At 38.1% G+C, this 22,086-nt stretch overlaps 1 protein-coding gene across 6 annotated transcripts in view; it reads left to right on the plus strand.

The window, feature by feature from the left end:
• Positions 1–22,086, plus strand: part of CEP112 (centrosomal protein 112) — a 270,371-nt gene that overhangs the window by 207,989 nt on the left and 40,296 nt on the right. For 5 of the 6 annotated variants that reach the window (XM_039502349.1, XM_039502348.1, XM_039502347.1 and 2 more), the window contains 2 exons: positions 12,833–12,895; positions 18,240–18,389. The exons of the other annotated variant lie outside the window; for it this stretch is intronic. In XM_039502349.1, coding sequence (XP_039358283.1) covers positions 12,833–12,895; positions 18,240–18,389 — 213 coding nt within the window. The remainder of the gene's footprint in view (positions 1–12,832; positions 12,896–18,239; positions 18,390–22,086) is intronic. 6 annotated transcript variants of the gene reach the window in all.

Consider the following 22,086-nt stretch of genomic DNA (forward strand, 5'->3'; position numbering starts at 1 on the left):
ATTTGTATGCATTGTCTCCACTGTCATTGATATCATTCGTTTCTTTGGAATTAACTTGAGAAATTTTGCAGTTTTTTGTTTTTCGAAGTGGGAGGATGGGAAGTGGATGGTTGGGAAATAGGGAGTGGGTAAAATGATGTTATTAGCCCTACGTAGTCTTTAATGTGAAAAAACAAAAGTGTTCCAAAATGACTTGCTTGCAGCTGCAGAACATGTCACGGAATAAAAAACACAGTTATTAAATGGGTGAGAAAGAATTATAATTGTTTTGAAGTTCTTATGATCAGCCTGCATATGCTTCATTGTAATGTGATACTAAAGTGCCTCAATTATGATTTGTATATTTTGGTGCCAGAAGGTTTTTTTTTCTTATGCTAAATTATTAAGTTCTCTCAGCTGCTGGGCTGTCATATAGAGATACAGTAAATCACGTTATATTTTGTCATGGATTACACAGAGCAATAAATTTGGGAATAGAGATCAAAGTAGTTTCACAATCACATCTGAGTGTAGAAGGGGTGTTTAACTTGTAGAAAATCTGATTTAGGTGAAACTGTTGCAGTTCTTGTGTGAATTTGAAATGAATTTGGGTGTTTGATTGAAAATGAATGAGGTACAAATCCCAAAAAGAGTTTTCTTTTTAGTATTTAGTTCAGAGGAGTTAATTCTGACCTACAACTGCAGAACTGAACACAGATAAATAATTCAACATTGAGAATGTTAGTCTCCAAAAGTCTTGTTTGTGTTTTTTAATTGCTTTCATGATTGAGCAATGTATTCCATTCTACTTTTAATTAGGATTTTGCTCAACTTACAGCACCAATGACTAACCATGTGCAATACTTTCTGGCTCATGAAGTTGTACTATTCTTTTTTGGAAGCTTTTGTTTTATCTGAAACTATTAAAAGTAATCCAAGGTAATCTCACTAAGGAACACTGGTTACTTCAAATCATGGGCTTGGGGTTTTTTTTGGCTTTGCTTCCCAACCGTAGGGCTTTTCTATTTATTACACTGCTACATCAACCCCCCCTTTATAATACTTACATTTCATGGAATAAAAACCCCTCTCAGAATGATGCACACTAATGATTTTTTTATTTTAATCATTATCTTCTAGTTAAAAGTTGCTTTTATTGCCTCAAAATGTAACTGAAAATGAGTCTGTCACTCATCTAGCACATACATTCTAATCTTTCCGTACTCTCTCCAATAGCCTTTCGCTCATGTACCATATATTGATACAGTCAGATGCTTAGCTGATGTAAATTGTTATAGCTTCATTGACGTCATTGTGGCTATGGCAGCTTATCTCAGCTGAGTATGTGTCCCCAAATTCTGACAGATTCTGCCTGCTGTAGAACTCATACCAGGTTAGCCTTTAGATGAGCCAATGATCATAGCATATATTTGAATGACATTACTACCTAGTGTTAACGTGTAGTATTTAAGAAAATGACTGAGCTAGTGACTTTATTCACTCTATAAATGTGTCTGTGATATAAGTGGAGCTGGCAGTGACCCTTATATTTAGGGTTTCTCACACTTTGCATTAATAAAGATACTTAGAATCTTTTTGGGAAGCTCTAAGAGTATGCATAGATAGCATGTGTTTATAAAGTCATAAAGATTAACAAAAGAACGGCCGTACTGGGTCAGACCAGTGGTCCATCCAGCCCAGTATCCTGTCTTTTGACAGTGGCCAGTACCAGATGCTTCAAAGGGAACGTGCAGAACAGGGCAACTATTAAGTGATCCATCCTCTGTCATCCAGTTACAGCTTCTGCCATATTGAAGATTTAGGGGACACCCAGAACATGCAGTTGCATCCCTAAGCATTTTGGCCAATAGCCATTGATGGACCTGTCCTCCAAGAACTTATCTAGTTTGTTTTTGAACCCAGTTGTACTTTTGGCCTTCACAACATCATCTGAACATAAGAATGGCCATACTGCATCAGACTAAAGGTCCATCCAGCCCAGTATCCTGTCTGCCGACAGTGGCCAATGCCAGGTGCCCCAGAGGGAGTGAACCTAACAGGTAATGATCAAGTGATCTCTCTCCTGCCATCCATCTCCACCCTCTGACAAACAGAGGCTAGGGACACCATTCCTTACCTATCCTGGCTAATAATCTGCCAACAAGTTCACAGGTTGTGACTGTGCTTTGTGTGAAGAAGTACTTCCTTATGTTTGGTTTAAACCAGCTGCCTATTAATTTAATTAGGTGACCCCTGGTTATCGTGCTATGGAAAGGGGAAAATAATACTTCCCTATCCACTTTCTTCACGTCATTCATGATTTTATAAACCTTTATCAAATCCCCCCTTATTTGTCTCTTTTCTGAACTGAACAATCCAAATTTTTTTTACTGTCTCCTCATATGGAAGCTGTCCCTAATCATTCTTGTTGCCATTATCTGTTCCTTTTCCAGTTCTAATATATCTTTTTTAAGATGGAGCAGCAGAATTGCATGCATTATTCAAGGTATGGGCATACCGTGGATTTATGTAGTGTCATGATTATATTTTCTGTCGTATTATCTATGCCTTTCTTACTGGTTCCTAACATTGTCAGCTTTTTTTACTGTTGCTGTGCATTGAGCAGATGTTTTCAGAGAACTGTCCACAGTGACTCCAAGATCTCTTTCCTGAGAGGTAATGGCTAATTTAGACCCTTTCATTTTGTATGTGTAGTTGGGATTATGTTTTTCCAGCGTTTATTGCTTTGTACTTATCAACACTGAATTTCATCTGCCATTTTGTTGTCCAGTCACCCAGTTTTGTGAGATCCCTTTGTAACTCTTCACAGTCAGCTTTGAACTTAACTATCTTGAGTAATTTTATATCATCTGAAGATTTTGCCACTTTCATGTTCACCCCCTTTTCCAGATCATTTATGAATATGTTGAACAGCACATGTTCCAGTACAGATCCTTGAGGGACTCGGCTATTTAGCTCTCTCCATTGTAAAATCTGATCAGTTATTCCCGGCCTTTGCTTCCTTAATCTTTTAACCAGTTACTGATCCATGAGAAGACCTTCCCTCTTAGCCATGACTGTTTACTTTGCTTAAGAGCCTTTGGTGTGGGACCTTATGAAAGGCTTTCTGAAAATCCAGGTACATCATATCAACTGGATCATGTCTGTCCACATGCTTTTTTGACTCCCTCAGAGAATTCTAATAGATTGGTGAGGCATGATTTCCCTTTACAAAAGCCATGTTGACTCTTCCCCCAACATATCGTGTTCATTTAAAAAGGAAAAGCATATTGGTGTAGAAAATAATCTACTGTAATAATTAAAACACTTGAGAGAATATATTTGCCAAGGTTTGAAACTGAAGTAAAGTTTTACATACAAGTGAGATGAATTTGAGAGCTGATCTGCTAATCTCTAAAATTTAAACAGATGATGTACAAAGTATTTTAATATACTGAATAGCAACCAAAATTGCTTGAGTTGACCAATCCTAGGGTCATTTGTGTCAAATTATGCAGTATTGAATTTTGGTATAAAGCATAATGCTGTCAGACTCATAGAAATATTCCAGAAGGTGGAGTTTTTTTAAGTAAATGGGCCCCATTTACATTAGCTCTTTGATGTTAAATTCTTTGCTGCACATCAGAGAACAGTTGCTTCTTCCCTGAAGCAAGTTTTCGTTTTCTCTCTTCCCTTCCTCCCTTCCCCCACCTCTTTTTTTTCTTGTTTTAAGTTTGCTTACACTTCTGTCAAGATAATTAGTGAGCATCAGCTTGCATGTGACCATTATTTGACTAGTTTTTGAAAAGTGACTAGTTCTTAGCTAGTTTCTTAAACTAGTTTCTTAAACCTGCTTCTCTGTAGGTGCATTGGGATATATATATATACACAAAACACCCTCTAGAGTTCAGGGGAGCTGTCCTTTTAAATCATCTGTATTTTAAAGAGAGACTAAGGATGAAATCTTTGCCCAGATCAATGGCAAAACTCCCATGTACTTCAAGAGGGGCAGGATTTCACCCTAAATCTTTAAATATCATGACCTCTTAACCATATTAGTTATTTTTACTGTAGCAACTAATTTGTTTCCCATTAAATTTACTTACAGTAATTAAAACTTCAGTTGTATACCACTACTCTTTTATCTGGAAGTCACTATTTGAAGGCTGAAAGATTTGCATTGACATTGTTTACACCTGTCTGACCGTCTCTTTTTTATTACTTCAAAAAAAAATCATTGCTCTAACATACCTTGATTCTGCAAGGTGTTCCACCAAGTCCTGGAGGTCCTGTGTGCTCTCAGCTCCTATAGCCTTCAGTGGAAGTTGAAGGTGCTCTGCCACTCCACAATTCATTGAGTTCCTTGCAGGACTGAGCCCATAACCACTGGGAAGTTGTGGTTTATCATACTTTTCATAAAAGTAAAAAAAGAAATACTAGCATAAAGCAAATTATTATTTTAGCAGCAGTTCATTGTTTCTTCTTCATTGTAGGTGTTGCCAAAATTACTTGTACGGTTGAATGCCATATCCTTATACCTTGGAAAAGGCAGTACTCTGTCTACAGTGCATTCATTAATGACAGACCACTTTGCAGAATGCTAGAAAATCAGATCTCAGGAAACTGACACCTCTTGGCATGGATGTCCACAAGAAAATTTATGGGGTGGGAAGAATTAAAGAAAATGGGCTGTTCTTATGTCTGACTTGGTGTAATAGTGACTTGTAATAATTTGATGGTATATCAACCAATCAATTAATTGACATCTGGCAGTGACTAAAAAAGTAAAAGTTAGGCAGTGAAAATTATGAAATGAAATATGCTTCATAAAAACAATAACATGGATTTTGAGACATTAATAGTTAAATAAAAATCAAAAGGTGACTTAACTAAATACAGTTTTGAGGTCAGATTGTTCTCTCATGTGAGATTCATTTCTGTGTAACTCTGTTGACATTGGTGGAGTTACTCTTACTTTACACTCAAGTAAGAGGAGAAGTGGGCCCATTATTTGAGATTTTCTTTGTGTAGAGACCATTTAAAATAATACTTTTGTCTTCATGTACAAATTAGACTATATTTACAAGTGACCAGATTTACAAGCTACAAAGAACAGCAAATGAATGGCAGATTTCTGTCATGTCATTCCAGTAAACAATATTTGGCAGGCTGAAGTAGTTAGTAGGTGACCATGATGATAGGTGAAAATTAATAGGATGAAAGTCTGTTTGGTTATATCCATACTATTTGTATTTCTAATACTATGAAACTACAGACAACTTTACAAGGGAATTTTCCTTTAGTCCTACTCTTAAGGCGATAATATTTAAGGCTGTAGTCCCTGTTATCTGAAGTAATGACTCTATTTACCTTAGGATATTCCACGTTGTAACTTCCTCAAGACCATCTAAACCAAGGGGTCTCACAAGAATTTTTTTGGTGGCCTCAGAGTGTGGCCACCAATTCTTGCTGGTAGCCGCTCTGACAATTTTTCCTAAAATACCTCATTAACTTTAGGAAAAACAAAAAACATGAAATTTACATGTCCAAATCATTGTAATTTTCTTATATAGGTTTTTATTGCAGACTCAATAATAAAAATAATGTACAATTGTCTCTATTCTTTACTGGACCTAAACAGAATAGAAACAAATAATGTGCTTTGCACGTTCTTGTCTTTTTTTGTTGTTCTTTCTTGTGCTTTTTTGGTGGCTTTTTTTCTTTTTAAGTCTTGCTAGCTAGTAAGCCTGTTTTTGTGAAAAGTGATATTTTTATGTTTGTTAACACTGCTTCCCCCCAAGAGGCTGTGGCCCCACAAAAAGCCGCTTGTGGCCACATATGAGAAACACTGATCTAAACTAGGGGTCTCAAACACTTGCAGCCTGCGGAGTTATTTCCTGTGGCCCGCCATAGGCACCGACTCCACCGGCAGCCAGGCTCCCCTCACCACCCGCCCCCACTCAGCACGCTGTATCCCCGCTCCTCCACCTACCTCCCAGTGCTTCCTGCTGCCAAACAGCTGTTTGGCAGCTCTTAGGACTTTCCAGGAGGGAGGGGGGAGGAGCGGGGACGTGGTGTCCTCAGGGGAGGAGGCGGAGCTGGGGTGGGGATTTGGGGAAGGGGTTGAAATAGGGGCAAGGAGGGGGCGGAGTTGGGGCAAGGACTTTGGGGAAGGGGTTGGAAGAGGCTGGGCAGGGCCTCATGGATTACATGAGCAGTCTGAGGTATGAAGTTCAGCATGTATGATTCCTTGCTGTGAGTGGTTGGGAAGAATGTTTTTTAAAAGTGGCAATGTATTTTGTATGAATAGTTACTCTAAAACGTTATTTCCATTACAGCTATGTTGATAGACTGTTAGTGTAGATCATCATCAGTCTTACTGACCACATAAGGAATAGTTACAGGTGTTTATATTTTATTAAAACCCCTCTTCACATTACAGTTTTTAAAAAGTTAATACACTGACTTTTAATAGCATACTATATTACGCTTCATTTTTTTCATTTTTGACTATACTTTTGTATCGTTGTATGAAAAGGTTTTAGTGTTGCGACCCTCTGGCCAATGTACTAGTCCTCATGTAGCCCTCGTGGTGATTTGAGTTTGAGATCCCTGATCTAAACAGATGACCACGTATTAATGTTTGGATAGGATTTTTTGCACAATTAGAAAAATGTGTATTTCAAATATAAATACGAAGCTCACACCAAATAGCCTTTTGCTGTCTCTGCCCCATCCTCCCCAATTATTTGTTATCTAATTGAATGTCATATTGCGGATTCTATGCTACATTGGGGCTGCTTTGCTCAGTTGTACTGGTGCAAAGCAGCCCTAGAGAAGATTTCTTACTGGATATGGGAAATCTGTGGCTGCTGGAATGGGTTCTTCTCCACCCTCCCAGCTGCTGACTTGGGGAATTTAGCTGGGGTTTCCTTATTTTCAGCAAGTCCTCAGGTTCTGAAATGACCCCTGGGGTTCATTGGCAGTCCACATAAATTAGAGTAGTCTTCATCCCTAGGATACCTTTGCATCCCCCACGACTTCTTCTTTGCCCCCACCAATCTTGCATCAAGAGCTCCTTAGCTACAATGGAGAATCAGGGCCTATAAACGACCTTCACTGTGGAGTCTGTAACAGAGGAATAGGATAGCTCAATTTAGTGATAAATCCCTGTAATGTTCTATGTAATAGATGATTGATTTCATAGTTTTGCAGTTTGCTCTTGCTAATGCTTATGTTGCCTCTTCTGATTGCTCTGAAAGCTGCTGTTACTGCTTGTCTTCTGCTGGTGACAATATGAACATTCTGGTGTCAGGGCTGGGTGCTCACAGCCAGTCTTCACATGCCATCATGGGGGAGATCAATTTCAGAGCTAAAAAGCTAGAGCTGCTAGTGTAGACAATCCCAAACACTATCACCTGCTGCATGGCACAGGAATCTTAAAGGAGGATGAAAATAGATTTTAAAAAGCAGACATAGATATGCAGTGAGGTCCTGCACTTTATTCCACCATTGAAATGTTATCTGAATGGTGATTGAATCACTTAGCCATGCTAGCACTAAACAAACCAGTGTTTGTCCACCTCATTTTCTTTGCCTAGCAGTGGAATCATTAGATCTGTGAGGATGAAGGAAAAAACTGTAGGCAATATATATCCTTTAATCTGCTTGCACAACTCTCACTGGCATCAGTCTGACTTCAATGGATTGTAGGCAGTATATGACCCTAATTATGCACACTACACCTGTATACCTTATCTTTTGATCATTAACCGACCTTGTTTTGCATATGTTTTGTAGATGTCTCCAAAGAATAGGAGATTTTGAATGCCATATGTAACAGTAACCAGGCAAAACCAGGATGAGTTAAGGACAAAATCATAAACTTGGAATTTCTTGCTATTATAGGCAGAAGTAAGAGCCTTAACATTTCATAGAAACCCTGCCATATTTGGAAACTAAAAGACATATTTTGCCAGAACCAACTCTACTTGTCATTATCTTTCTTCTCCGCTTTTACTCATCAAGATATTTGTTTATAAAAAGAAACTTTGACTTACATAAGTAACCTTCTGTTGCTGACTCATTCAGGAGAGTTATAATCTAGTATTTATGATGTCAGAAGTAGAGCTGGGCAAGTAATGGATTTTTCGGTTTGCTGACAGTGCCAAAATATAGGCAAAAAGCTTCATTTTGGATCAAACCAAAAATCATTTTTTCTAACTGTTTTGGTGAATTGAAAAACAATATCAAGTCAGGTCAAAATGTTTCTTTTTGAGCTGACATTTTTACGAAAGCAGAGGAGTAGATTCATAAAATTCCGGGAAGGGGACCTCCTTAATAACCTTTTGCCCAATGGTTAGGGTTCTGTCCTGGAATGTGGTCAGCACAGATTCAGCCCCCCTCCCCCCTTTGCCTAATATGGAGAAGAGATTTGAACTTGGATCTCCTACATTGCATAGGAGTATCCTAGCCACACAAGCTATGGGATATTTTGGTGCGAGTCTTTGTCAATCTCTCCTGTTGAAGCTGTGCCACATTTTATAAATAATTAAATCGTTATTGGAGCAGGGACTTGGGTCTCCTACATCTTAGGTGAGTGCCATAATTTGTCAGGCTATAGAGTTATTCTCACTCTTTGTATTCTCTCATTCTCACTCTCTCATTTATTTGCCAAAAAAAAAAAAAAAAAAAGTCCACCTCGCTCTAATCAGAACTGATCACAAGGTAAGTGGTTATAATGTCATTAAAACAGGACCATAGTTCCACTGAGTGGAAGAATGGAATGATTAAAAGTTGTTTTCTCTTTACACACAAATATCTTGCTAATCAGCAATGATGTTACAGAAAAGTAGATTAAAGTTTTTGGTAACACAGTATTTTTCAGACTTTTCTGGAGTGTGTTCCCATAATTGGTTGCTATGTTTAAGTTCCTTTATTTTTAATAGTACTATTGTATTTCATGAAAAGAAGAAAATAAAATTCAGTCTTCAGTAACATAGTATCCAATATTTCAAACATCATATACTGTAGGCTATGGGTCTAATACCATTAAATTGTTTGTATTTGATGTTCCATTGAAGTCAGTACAGTTTTACTTAGCATCTATAGTTTGGATATAAACAGTATGGATTATAGATGTATGAAACTTGTTACAAAACTGTAGTTGCTTTTTACAGCTGAAAAACTGTAACAAAGCCATAAAATATTTTGTTTTAATACAAAAGACTCTACTCTGTAACATAAACTAAGTACATACAACATTTTCACAATAAAGTCATTTTTAACTACAGTTTGTCTTAAAACATGTGAAACGAAACAAAAACTACCATGGCTTATTGAATTTAAGCCCTTTTACTATGAAAATGCACGTCATAGCTGATGTTTCAGCCAGATATGAATTACAGAAGTTACATAAAGCCCATGAAAAACTAGGTTTTAGGACCATTAACTGTATTGACCCTGCTGTCCATTGCTATGAAGTTAGACCGTAATGAATACTGCCTGACCTTCCACAGGATCGTTATCCAGTTTGATTCCTCTTCATCATTGTTTCTGAAATACATGTCACCTGAAAGTGAGGAAATATGCTAAAATTAATACAGAAGCAGCTTAAGTTTCATATAGTACATGATCATATTGGCCTATTATGACAGGTGGACCCAGTTTTGAAACAGTCCGTGAAAACTGATGCTTCTTTTCACCATTCCATTTTTAGTCTCCTCATCTGTCAGGATAAATTTAATTTAAATCCTAAACTATATTCTCTAAATATAGTTATATGTAAGCACTACATAGAAAAATGCTTACCCAGCACAAAGCCTAAGTAAAAGCGCTTTTGCACAGCCATGTTCCATGTGTTGGCAAGGGGCAGATTTGCCTTCCCAGGCTACAAAGCAACAGCCCATAGTCAAAGATCTCAAATGAATATGGGTGCAGGTTCTGTGCAAAATGGGGATGTCATATGTTCTGGAGTAACATAAGATAATTGAAGTGGATCCCCATGGTATCACCATAGGTTTTTAAAAAAAAATCAATTTGATTGACCAGTGTGATATAACTTGCAGAAATTGCGTACTATGTAGCACCAACTGCAGTGTCTGTGCTTTAAAATCCTGTAAAATGGGACAGAACTACGTCTAAAAGTTGAACCATTTACTTTCAAGTGTCCACTAGTTTTAGGGGCCTCAATTTTAGGTGCCCAACTTGAGAAACGTAGAGCTTGATATTCAGGTGTGCTGAGCACTCACTTTTCTATTGATTTCAGTGAGAGCTGTGAATGCTGAGCACCTCCGAAAGTTTAGGCTTGAACATATATATAAAAATTTGGGGTTAACTGATGAATTTAAAGAAAAGCAGTAAATGAGCTATTAAGGGTTGGTTTGCACTTCTGATTCCATCTTATTAAAGCTGTTATGATGTCTTTAGTTTTAAAAAATTAAACACAATAGTTAATTTTATATCAGATTACTATAAACAGTATTATAGAGGTTTGAGTTCCGCTAAGAGTAAAGCCTTGAAATTTAGCAAGTTTCTTTTTCAGATCTTTTTGGTCATTGTTTGTCAAACTGGCTGCCCCAGCTGAGTTCTGTGTGGACTAACTTCTGATATGTTTGTGAAAGTTATGGGGGTGTGCTTGTGTTATGTATTAAGATATCTTCTTTGGGTTCAAGAGGTTATAAAATTGACTATATGAGAGATGAAGTCCTTCAGTCTCAGGCAGATTAAGAGTGAACACAAGGGTAATGTGACACACTTTGCACTGTCTTGCAAACTCACTTGCACTCACTCGCTCTCCACACACACACTATCTATCTATCTATCTATATGTGTGTGTGTGTATGAAAAATCTGAGAGTATAAAGTAACTTAATCTTTCTACTACAGTAAGGATTTTTTAAATTTGCCCTAAAGATAAACAGCCAGTTACAATAATTTTATGACCCACAGTGGTGGCAATAAGTGATCTGAAACCAGAAGACTATTAAAGAAAAAAGTGTTAAATGCAGAAAGAAGTGTAGATTGGAACAAACTGTGTGATGCTTCCACACAACAAATTCTTCTTCAATTAACCCATCACTATATCATATATTGGCTAGGACTGAGTGGACCCCATATTCAGTAGATTACCTAAATTAGACAGATTACTTTTAAATGTAATTCACCTGTTATTTCAGAATCTTTGTTTACTTCACTTCATTTAGAGAAATTAATAGAATCTTAGGCACAGATTTAAAGGTAGCGTATCCACACATGATATAGAACACTTGATTAGTCCTACAATTAAATGGTAACATTCTCATCTCCCTTGGACTTCAAAATTATACTCATTCACTAGAGAAGTGTTTCTGATGATGCTTTAGAGCAGTGGTATTTCATACCATACAATAGTTAAATATGGAAACAGCTATGCATCTTACAGCTTTGTACTAGTTAAATCTGAAGAAATTTGCGATTTAGAAATGAAATATTTTGGTGAAATATAAATTTTCTTAACTGACTAATATATTTTACATTAAAAATAGCATTTAGAAGGGCATTGATTGTAAAAGTTTTCATATTCTTCTAAATTAGCCGTTTCACATTTTCTGTACTATTTTAACGTATATTCATTAAGACTCTGATCTTGCAGACTTACGCATGTCTGCAACTTTAGCATGTGTAGTCACATTGAAGTAAATCAGACTATTCGCTTGAGTGAAGATACATGCATAAGCATTCACAGGATTTGGAGCCTTAAATCCCAATTTTGCAACTGGCTACACACAGTGCCCCTACGCCATACAGAGCCCTATTGGCTTTAGCAGTGCTCCACACTGACATTGGGGTCTGCCTGCACAGAGCCAGCTGCTGCATCAGGACTTTGTGATGGATTCTGTCCTCTCTAGTGTTGTGAACAGATCACTTTGAAAGGCTGCTCACCCTAGACTTGCTTCAAAACTCAGCTTTCAGAGTACTCTTTTACTGAAAGATACATTTTTCTCAGACATTTAGCCTCAAATTTTAGAAGCAAGAATACGAGAACCATTAACATAACATTTATGAGGAAACTTTTTGAGACAGGTCTATCGGCTGTAGTACAGCAATGGCTTTTAAATCTCCAACCCATTTCAGAATTGTTTCCTTAGTTTGGATGAAAACTAATGGTGAATTTAAGAGCTGTGGGTTTTTTCACTAGATTACAGCTACACCTGCTTCTCAGTTACCCATGATATCAGAACAACAAAGTGGCCTTGTTTCCAATTTTATTTTATTCCTTATCTTTGAGATATAAAAGATATGCCAGGAGGCGGAAAGAGCTGTGTGTCAAAGAGGGCCCAAATGGTTCTGATGCATCTTGGGTTTGATTTTCAGTTTAATAGCAGCAGTCTTAAAAAAGAATGTAAGATTTGCCAAAAGGAACTTGCAGACATCAGCTGGCACATGAAAACATATAATACATGTCACACTGAACCCTCACAGCCTCCACTGGAACTTGTGGCTTTTTTCTTCCCTTTTTTCCTCTCACAGAGATGAAGTCATCCTGATAAACTTCTCTCTCTCTCTCTCCCTCCCTCCCTCCCCCTCCTTTTTTTTTTTTTATCCGTAGAGGCCTTTATGTTTTTCTAATAATTGGCAGCAGAGGTACAATTTTTCCTCTCTTTTAAGTGATGAATAGTTGGCCCTAGATCAAAGACAAGCCCTTGTGGTTTTCTGGCTGCCACAAAAGGGCGTTGGAATTGGCACAGATCCCAGCTGCTTAGTGATAGGCATGTAGATGAGGTGCCAAGCGTAGGGGTCAGTGGCAAAGTGTCTGTACACATTCTTCATCTGAGCTAATCTGGTTTCCTTTTGTGTGTGTGTGTCTATTTCAGGCCAACAGCAGGTTGAAGCAGATTGAAAAGGAATACAGTCAGAAGTTGGCCAAATCTTCACAGGTAGGCAACATGAAAACAAGAACCTCAAATTAGTAAGCTTGATTTGGAAACTTAAAATGAAAAATGTATTTACCGTACTTCTATTCTGGAACTTTATTTTTCTTGTGTCCAAAACTCCCTGCTACTCCCCCAAAATCAAATAGCAATTGCCTTTCCCAAATTTATTACAGTACTTTAAAAAAAAATCCCAGAAAATTTAACGGACCAATTAAAGCCTTTTTTTTAAGCTTGCTGTTTCTTAGCTATTGGGAGTCAGATCCTGCGGGGAGCATGAGCACCATTAACAATGAGTCAATGAGAACAGTCATTGAGAACTGAGGCAAAATTGGCCCTGTATGCAGGCCTGCATCTTGTAAAAACGGCAAAGGTTATAGGCTATTACAAGGCAGTTCTTGGCCACATATCTGATGACAGGATTTTAGCCCAACTATGCAGTTTTGATATTTACTGTTTGTAGGGCTTTAACCAATCCAATAATTTTGCTGAATGCTGACACAGCTTTTTAACAGCCCAAAACATTTTAAAAGAATTCTAGATTACATCATGACATAAAATATAACTGCTTTTTCTTAATTGAGGGCTTGTTTGTTCATTAACGTAAAATGGTTTTTTGATGACCCTTGAAAATGTATATTCAATTTACCGTTACAGTTCAAGTCAATCAAAAAAAATGGTGGTCGTAAGCGATTCTTCACAATTGCTTTTGAGTACTTTAAACCTTCATTTTAACTTGCACATGGTATTGAAATTTAGGTTACATCGGGGTAGACAACCTAAGGCGGCACGCAAGCTGATTTTCAGTGGCACTCGCACTGCCCAGGTCCTGGCCACCGGTCCGGGGGGCTCTGCATTTTAATTTAATTTTAAATGAAGCTTCTTAAGCATTTTAAAAACCTTATTTACTTTACATACAATAGTTTAGTTATATATTATAGACTTATAGAACGAGACCTTCTGAAAACATTAAAATGTATTACTGGCACGCGAAACCTTAAATTAGAGTGAATGAATGAAGACTCGGCACACCACTTCTGAAAGGTTGCCGACCCCTGGGTTACATCTACATTGCAGACTTCTGCTGGACCAGCTGTGTTGATTGGGAGAGTGAAGAGGTGTGATCCATGACTGAGATAGCTAATCCAGCAAAGCCCTCTAGTGTAGATGCAGTTACACTGTTAAAACTGTGCTTTTACTGGTATAGCTTCCTTCGCTTGGTGCAGGAGGAAGTAGTGGTAGAATAAACTATACCAGTAAAAGCACAGCTTTGTCTGTATAAGCGGAGCCAACACTAGGGGTTCCTAGCCAGTGTGGTATATTGGTACAGCATACCAGTAACATGCTCCTAGCGCATGGTTTTAGACAATGGTAGAATATGTAGATGCAATTGAAGGTTAAAGTGTAAAAACTGTCATGAGGATTTGCATGTAGCCATCGTTCTTCTCTGAGAAGCAAGAGTCTCACAACCACAAATGAAGCCTTGAGTTTGGTTATAAAGGTTTATTCTCAGCAAAAGTAATATTGGTCAAATATTCCCTTAATGCCAACAAATATAAGGAATGTTTCAAGCGCCCACATACTAGGCAGCAACATGGAAGTTACAAATCATCTCTTTTACTGTTAAGCCAGAAACACTTTGCAATTTATTAATAATAATGAATCTTAATTTCTACCTTCAAAATTTCTACTTTTCAAAGGAACGTCGCCAAAACTGTGGACATAAATACTGTGGTGGGATATCATAGGACTCTCAAGCGGGGGTGGCAGGCGGCAGCCAGGCGCAGGCGGGGCAGGCGCGGCGGGGGCGGCCGGGGGTATTTGGCAGCGCCCGCCCGGCGCGCCGGCGGCGGTCCGTCTCTTCCCGCCGCTCCGGCTCCGCTCGCTGCAGGCGGGGCGGCTGGTCTCTCTCGGGCTCCGGTGGACCTGCGCAGGCATGCGGGCAGGAGCTCAACCCGAGCCACGGAAGAGGGGGACCCGCCGCGGGAAGGAGGCGGCGCAGCGCTCTGCGCTGCTTGGGGCAGCCCAATTTCTAGAGCCGCCCCTGCTCTCAAGTCTGCTGCACTAAAAACTTAGGGCGCTATACATTTATCAGAAACCTTTGTAAATATGTTTTATATAATAAAGGACATTCCTTACAGTATATATAGCTATTATATCTAGGTAAATAATATGCATTTCTAAAATAATCTAAATGCATGTTTTCTGTGCATGCATTTACATGAAAGTGGGATGACTGACTGGAATGCCAACTTTAAAAACTTCCTTAAGAGACTTTTTATAAAATCCTCTTGCATTTGGTATGTCACCAAGAAGAGAAATAAAAAGAAAACAAACCTCGAAAATAGATTGATATAATCCAGAAAGTTTGACATCAATATAAAGAAATTCAGGCCTGAGGTTGAAGTTCCCTTAGCTACTAACTCTATAATAGCTTGCTATGTCTATGGCAGGTGGGGGATTTCTAAACAGTTCTGAATATGTAAAAGGCATAAACATCAAGAAGGGAGAGAAATAGCTTAGGATGTTACAAAAAGACTATATGAGTAATAAGGAATAAAACTGTCAAACTAAGATAATGAAAATTTAAACTGAAGATCAGGACAAACTTCATAGTAATGAAATTTATTAGTGGAATAGTCTCCCAAGAGAAGTGGTCTGAGACCCATTTAAGGAAACTGGACATTGCATTAGCAAATATACTGTAAGGAATGTCCTTTATTATAGGGGGCTGGACTAGATGACCTAATCAATCTTTTACATTTCTACTTTTGGTGATTCTGTGACAACCATTGTAAGGGGTTTCTAAACAGTGGCTGATTTTACAGACCATACATTGTATGCTACAGTTATTTGATACAATGGGTGAGTTAAAGATGGGGTTTCATTCTGGATTTCTTTACTTTTGTGGGTTTGAATCAGACTCTTAGTGTTGTTTGAATATATTTTTTGTAGCTTAACATTAATAATGGGTCATTTGTAACTTTCATTTGGTTATGTTGCTGACATCAGCCTAATCTTACTCTCTGTGGCCTCTTGGAATATTCACTTTTAACACCCACACAAAGAAGATATTCCCGGAAATTCTTTTTGAAGTTTATACAAAATAAACAATTAGATTTTTTTTTCCTGAGAATTACTGCCCAAAGCAGTTCCTTGTCTGGCAACTTTTGTCAAGATTTTCTTAAAATATTTTTAAAATGTTTATGTATGTCCAGGTTCTTAACCCAGTCAACTTCTAATAGAGGAAGTCTGCCCAGTATGTCAGTGCTTTCCTCTCCTACTGCTGCATTTTAACCAACTTACTATTTTTGTTACCCTAAATAAGATGGACAAAATTCAGCAGATACATAGTGATATAACTATGCATTGGTGGTAAATAGCAAAGTAATGTAATTTATACTTATTTGGTATTTTCTGTCAAATGAGTGCAATTTACATTTGTTACCACCCTCTTCTACTTCCGTTTTAAATACCAGTAAATACCAGATTGGTGCTAATTTTCTGACCCAGACTACCATTTATATTGCTGCTGAATTCAGACTACAGACTTTTATTGGAGTTGCATTTGCTCAGATTAGCTCTACATTTGTGCCCATTGATTTTACTGGTAGAAAACGGTATCTCAGTACTTAAATATAGAACTGAACATTTCTAAAGGACTGGATAGCAAGTTCTAATGTAGGTTCTTGTATTGCTCCATACCATCTGATCATTATATAATCTTTTTTTACCTTTTCAAAGATAATTTCCATGTTATTGCAGATGCCTAATTATACCCAAATAATGTAAAACTTAATTTTCCACATAAAGGAGAACATTTTTGATCATTTATCATTCTTGATATTGCCTTTCTCTTAATTTACATTTGTATTTTACAGACGTTACTGATATTAATACCCCCATAATGTTCCCTGCTCATGTAGATACAGGAATTAGAGATTCCTCCAATATCCATGCCCTTATGTTTTTACTGACAATTAGTTTGCCCCTTAAAAATTATTAAAGCATTAAGTCTAACCAGTTGTCAGTTAAATAAGAGTTCAAAGGGATACTGTCCATATGAAACTGGATACTGATAAAAGTTTAGATTATTAACAAGATAAGAAGTGTTAATTTTGCAATTTATGTCATTTGTATATTTTTGGCATTTTTGTCCATTGTGACTGAAACCGGCAGGATCAGTTTCACTTTTTATTTATAGTCTATCTCACTTTCTGGTTTTCATCCATTAGCAAACTTTAGGGAAATGAATTCACAATACATTTGTTTACAAAATTACTTCCCTTCTCGTCTCCCATGATTCCAATATTTTTATTTTAAAATATTTTATAACATTATTTATAATCATATCAGATATACATCTGAAACCTCCCATTTCCCCCTATATAAATTAAATAGCGTGGCCTTAAACTAGTTATGTCTCTACAGTCTAGGGGCCCCGTCCTGCAAACACTGACGCATGTGTGAGTAGTACAGTTATCATCACTGGACTATTCTTATGCTTCAGTGTTTTCAGGATTGGACTCTGTGGCCCTAGTAGAGCAACATAGCTTTAATCACATCAGTAGTTGCATTGATGTCAATGGGTCTGCTCTCATGCTTAAAGTTAAGCATGTGCTTAAGTGCTTCACTGGATCAGGACACTTGGGTCTAAGCATAGCATTCTATAATATATCCCCCCAAAGTGTGGCTTAATATGGCTTTCTACAGTGATAAAAAGGGTAAAACAACTAGATTTCAGATAGTCAACAAATCATGGGTGTTTCATGTAAAAAGTCCCTGGGCATTGAACCAGACCTCAAATTTATTGTTAAATAAAATACATTCCTCCCAACGACACAGGAATGCCCTGTCAAGTTTAACATTTCAGTTAATATGTAAAGTACAACTTTTTCTTACCTACAGTATCAAACTATGATGTATCTTTCAAACAGACAAAGAGCTATTAGCATGTTCATTTCAGTGTTCTTTGATTGTTATAATGCAGAAAGTTCTGAAGCATTACTAAAAATCCCAAGAAGACATTTCAGTGAAGTGGAAAACTGGAAACATCTTATATGTTTGAGATCACAGATGTGCTTTGTTCTGATGAGTAAATATTATGGAATGTTATAGTGGAAAACTCTTCCAAATATTTTGTGTTCAGCAGTATTATGCCATTCACAGTTTTATTATATTCCTTTTCTCTGTGTGGAATTTCATGCTTGCCAGTGTGTAATATGGTAATTTAAAATATTTAGTTTGCACAGTGGAGTTTGCCAACTCCATTCTTGTATCAAGTATAAATACATGCAAAATACATACAGCTCACTGAACAAGGAGTTTTAGCATGCTGTTTTCTTTTTAGATCGTAGCTGAACTTAAGACAACCATTTCCTCTCTGACAGAGGAAAGCAGCCGGCAGCAGCTTGCTGCAGAAAGGCGTCTCCAGGATGTTGTACAAAAGTTTGAAGATGAGAAGCAGCAGATGATTAGAGATAATGACAGAGCAATCAAGGTAATCTGTGGAGTTCAGTCACTGATGCTACTAGCTGTTTTTGTGTAATTAAAATTTGAAATCATGGCAGTAGGCAAATGAATGCAGGTATCATTCTTGTTCATACAGCATTCAGTAATTGTATTCACTGGACTTTGACTTTGATGTATCCAGTGACTCAGTCTAACTTTCCTCTAGCAGATTTTATGCCTGCATAAAAAGTCACTTTTTGGCAAGTCCAATCCATTTACATGAAGCAAATGTTTGAAACTACCCTGTTCTTTTTCTTGGAGGCCTAGTTTAAGATATTCTCATATAAACTCATTCATGTATTTAAGCATGTTTTCAGCATGATTCTGTATGCATTTATAAATATTGGTCCAGATCCACAGCTGCCCTAAATCAACACTGCACCAGTGACTTCAGGAGAGCTACACTAGTTTCCACTAGCTCAGAATCTGGCCCACACACTCAACTTCCGAATTAAGGCCTTGATTCAGCAAAATATCCATTGCCAAATTCAGCACATGCTTAAGTGGTTTGTTGAATAGGAATGGAATTAATCACATCTTTAAATATATATTATTTTGTACCAAATTATTTCATTATATTTCTGCATAATGTAAAAATAATAGTTAAATTCTTCAGTCTCTTTTTTCTTTTCTTTTTTAAGCTTTGCAAGCCTGCCGTTTTTATATTTTCTGACACACTAAGCAATGTATCTCTGGTCATCTTGAGACATAGCCTGATTCCCAGTGACTTCAGAAATGATGCTTACATAAGCAGCAGTACATTTTTCCTGGTTTTTGATGCTCAAATGGTGGGAAGTTTCTTGTTAAAACATTTTTCCCCCCTTAGAACAGAGTAGAGCAGATGAGTTTCTGAAACAAGCAACATTTAATCTGTGAGGGTCTGCACCTAAAATTCATAAATAAACATAGTTTAAAAGGAGAAACCTCTTCTTCCTGTGTTTGTAAGAAAGGCTTTTGTTTGTATTAAACAAAAAAGCTGTTTTGCTAGGGGAAAGGGCTTGGGCTATATGAGAGAGCACTACAGAAATTTACCTATCAAAACCAGGCTACAGCTGATCTTGTTCTCCATATTTAATTAATTTGCATAATGAAATTCACATTGACGTTACTATCTTATCTGCACAATGTTCCCTGTCACTTTGTTTTCATAAATTGTTTAATGATATTTTTCCTGACTGTGTGTAAAGGGACAAAAGCTTTCTTTGCTCTCATTCCCTAGTCTCTTCTGTTAATGGTGTCAGTATATAGACAATGATTGTAATCTCTTATGTAAGTCTGATTATTACAAGTAGCTCTTATTAGCTCAGTGACCCCAAAACTGAGCACAGTTAAGGCATGTGTTACAATTTTTTGGAACATCATTTAAAAATAAATTAAGAAAACTCTGTATTAGTAGTAGTCTAGTCAAGAACCTCTCGCCTTAAAAGTGACTTTTTGGATGTACAAGAAACCCTGTGACTTCAGAAGGTGCTCTCAATTATCAGAAATATGCGTATATTAAACAGTTCTCATGTATTATGGCATATGTTGAAAAAGTGTCTCCCAAAATGCTTATCTCTTTTCTTCTGAGGATCTGATACTTTTCAGCAAATTACATTGTTAAACTTATGGCAAGATCAAGTAATTTATTTCACCATCTAGTAAAAATGGAAGGATGGGAAGTAGAGTGGCTACTAAATACCAAACATGTATGACATCCTTCTTAATGTAACTCCTTTACTGTGTGTGCATTTATCATATATTTCATCTTTAATCCCCATGAGCAAAAAATATAAAATGAAAAAAGGATGGATAATGTCACCAAGAGGGGCCAAAGGGGAGTTCTGCACTGTGCTGCAGTGTTGAGTCCTCAGGTACTTTTGGGGTATCACTCAGCTAGCATATTCCATGAGAGCCTTTTGGTTGGTGAGAAAAGTTTCCAAGTGTTATACACAGAGTTCTGGAGCTCTGTTTTAGCATCACTAATACTGTACTGGAAACAAGTCCTTCTTTTAAAGCCCTTGTACTGAAGGAGCCTTACCATGAGGGCAGATGTCCAAACAGAGACTTCTTATCAAGGAGAAATTCTGTAAAACATGCCTGGAGGCAGGGGCGGCTCCAGGCCCCAGCACGCCAAGTGCGTGCCTGGGGCGGCAAGCCACTGGGGGCACTCTGCCGGTCGCCGCGAGGGCGGCAGATAGGCTGCCTTCGGCGGCTTGCCTGCGGAGGGTCCGCTGGTCCCGCGGCTTCGACGGACCTCCCGCAGGCGTGCCTGCGGAGAGTTGCCTGCGGGAGGTCTGCCAAAGCCGCGGGACCAGCGGACCCTCCGCAGGCAAGCCGCCGAAGGCAGCCTGCCTGCTGTGCTTGGGGCGGCAAAATGCCTAGAGCCGCCCCTGCCTGGAGGCATAGAAAAGAGGCTTTTAAAGCACTGATCACTTAAGCACATTTCAGGACTATTCATATGCTTATGGTTGAGCATGTGCTCAAGTGTTCTGCTGGATAAAGACCTTAGCCCCCGATTTGTGTTTAGAGCATAAAGTTGTTCATTTGTGAAAGTAGGTCTCTTAGAAATATAGCCTTTGTCACTTCACCTGCATTATAATATATAGTGAGGTAGAAGAGCTTGAGAAATAAAGAAGCATTTTATAGATGATATGAAATAATTTTTTCAGAAGACTGTTGTCAGAAACAGGGGTATTTGCTATAGATAGCATTGCTGATTGAAACTAAAATTGAGGAACAGACAGATTGCAATCTCCTTTATCTGGCATTAGGTGACATCCCATAAGACCTTTCAATTACTATTACCTTTTAGAGGAAGAACATTCTTGAAGAGAGACTGTGTAGCTCTGAGACGTTTCTTTAGTGGTCACTGGAGTGATTTCCAAATGGGGATGTCACAGTAGATGAATTTGCTTCCAGTGATGATGACAAAACCTTCTGCCAGACACACAAAATAAGAAATGAAGTGAAATTGACACAGTGAAAGAGAAAACATTTATCTTCATTAAAAGTAAAGTTTTATATGTACCTTCCCCACAGTCTAAATAACAAAAGGTTTTTATGCAGTTATTCTGCATTTCTCCCTAAATTCAGAATTGTCTACTATCCTACCAAGTTTCTACCAAAATATCCTTATTTTATATATATATCCATCTAATCAGTCTTGTTTTCCTTATACCATCAACGTAGTAGTGCAATTCACCTTTAGGTCTGTCACAGGGTGCCACTGGCCCTTTAAGAGGGAGCAGGACCAGAGCACCCAGTGCTCTCTGTGTCTGGTCTGCTGACCCCAGTTAGGGTTAAAAGAGGGCACTTGGCCTAGAGGGGAGGAGAGACCTCATCAGAGCCTGGGAGCTGCAAGAACTGGGAGCAGTGAGAAGAGGTAAAAGAGGGGAGGACGACCCTGGGAGCTGTAACCCAGAGTGGACTGAGGAACTGTTTTTTGTTTGTTTTGAACATAACATAAGAACGGCCGTACCGGGTCAGACCAAAGGTCCATCTAGCCCAGTATCTGTCTACCAACAGTGGCCAATGCCAGGTGCCCCAGAGGGAGTGAACCTAACAGGCAACGATCTGGGAAATCAACTGCCAGAAAAGAGATTCTGGGTGTGGCAGTGAGTCCTTTGGGAGCTGAGGAGAAGGCCAGCTTGTTACAAGGTCATGTTCACATCCTGTGATTTGTAGTCTGACGAAGTGAGTATTCA

Source organism: Mauremys reevesii, linkage group 15 (assembly GCF_016161935.1).
Source record: "Mauremys reevesii isolate NIE-2019 linkage group 15, ASM1616193v1, whole genome shotgun sequence".
Classification (NCBI taxonomy): domain Eukaryota; kingdom Metazoa; phylum Chordata; order Testudines; family Geoemydidae; genus Mauremys; species Mauremys reevesii.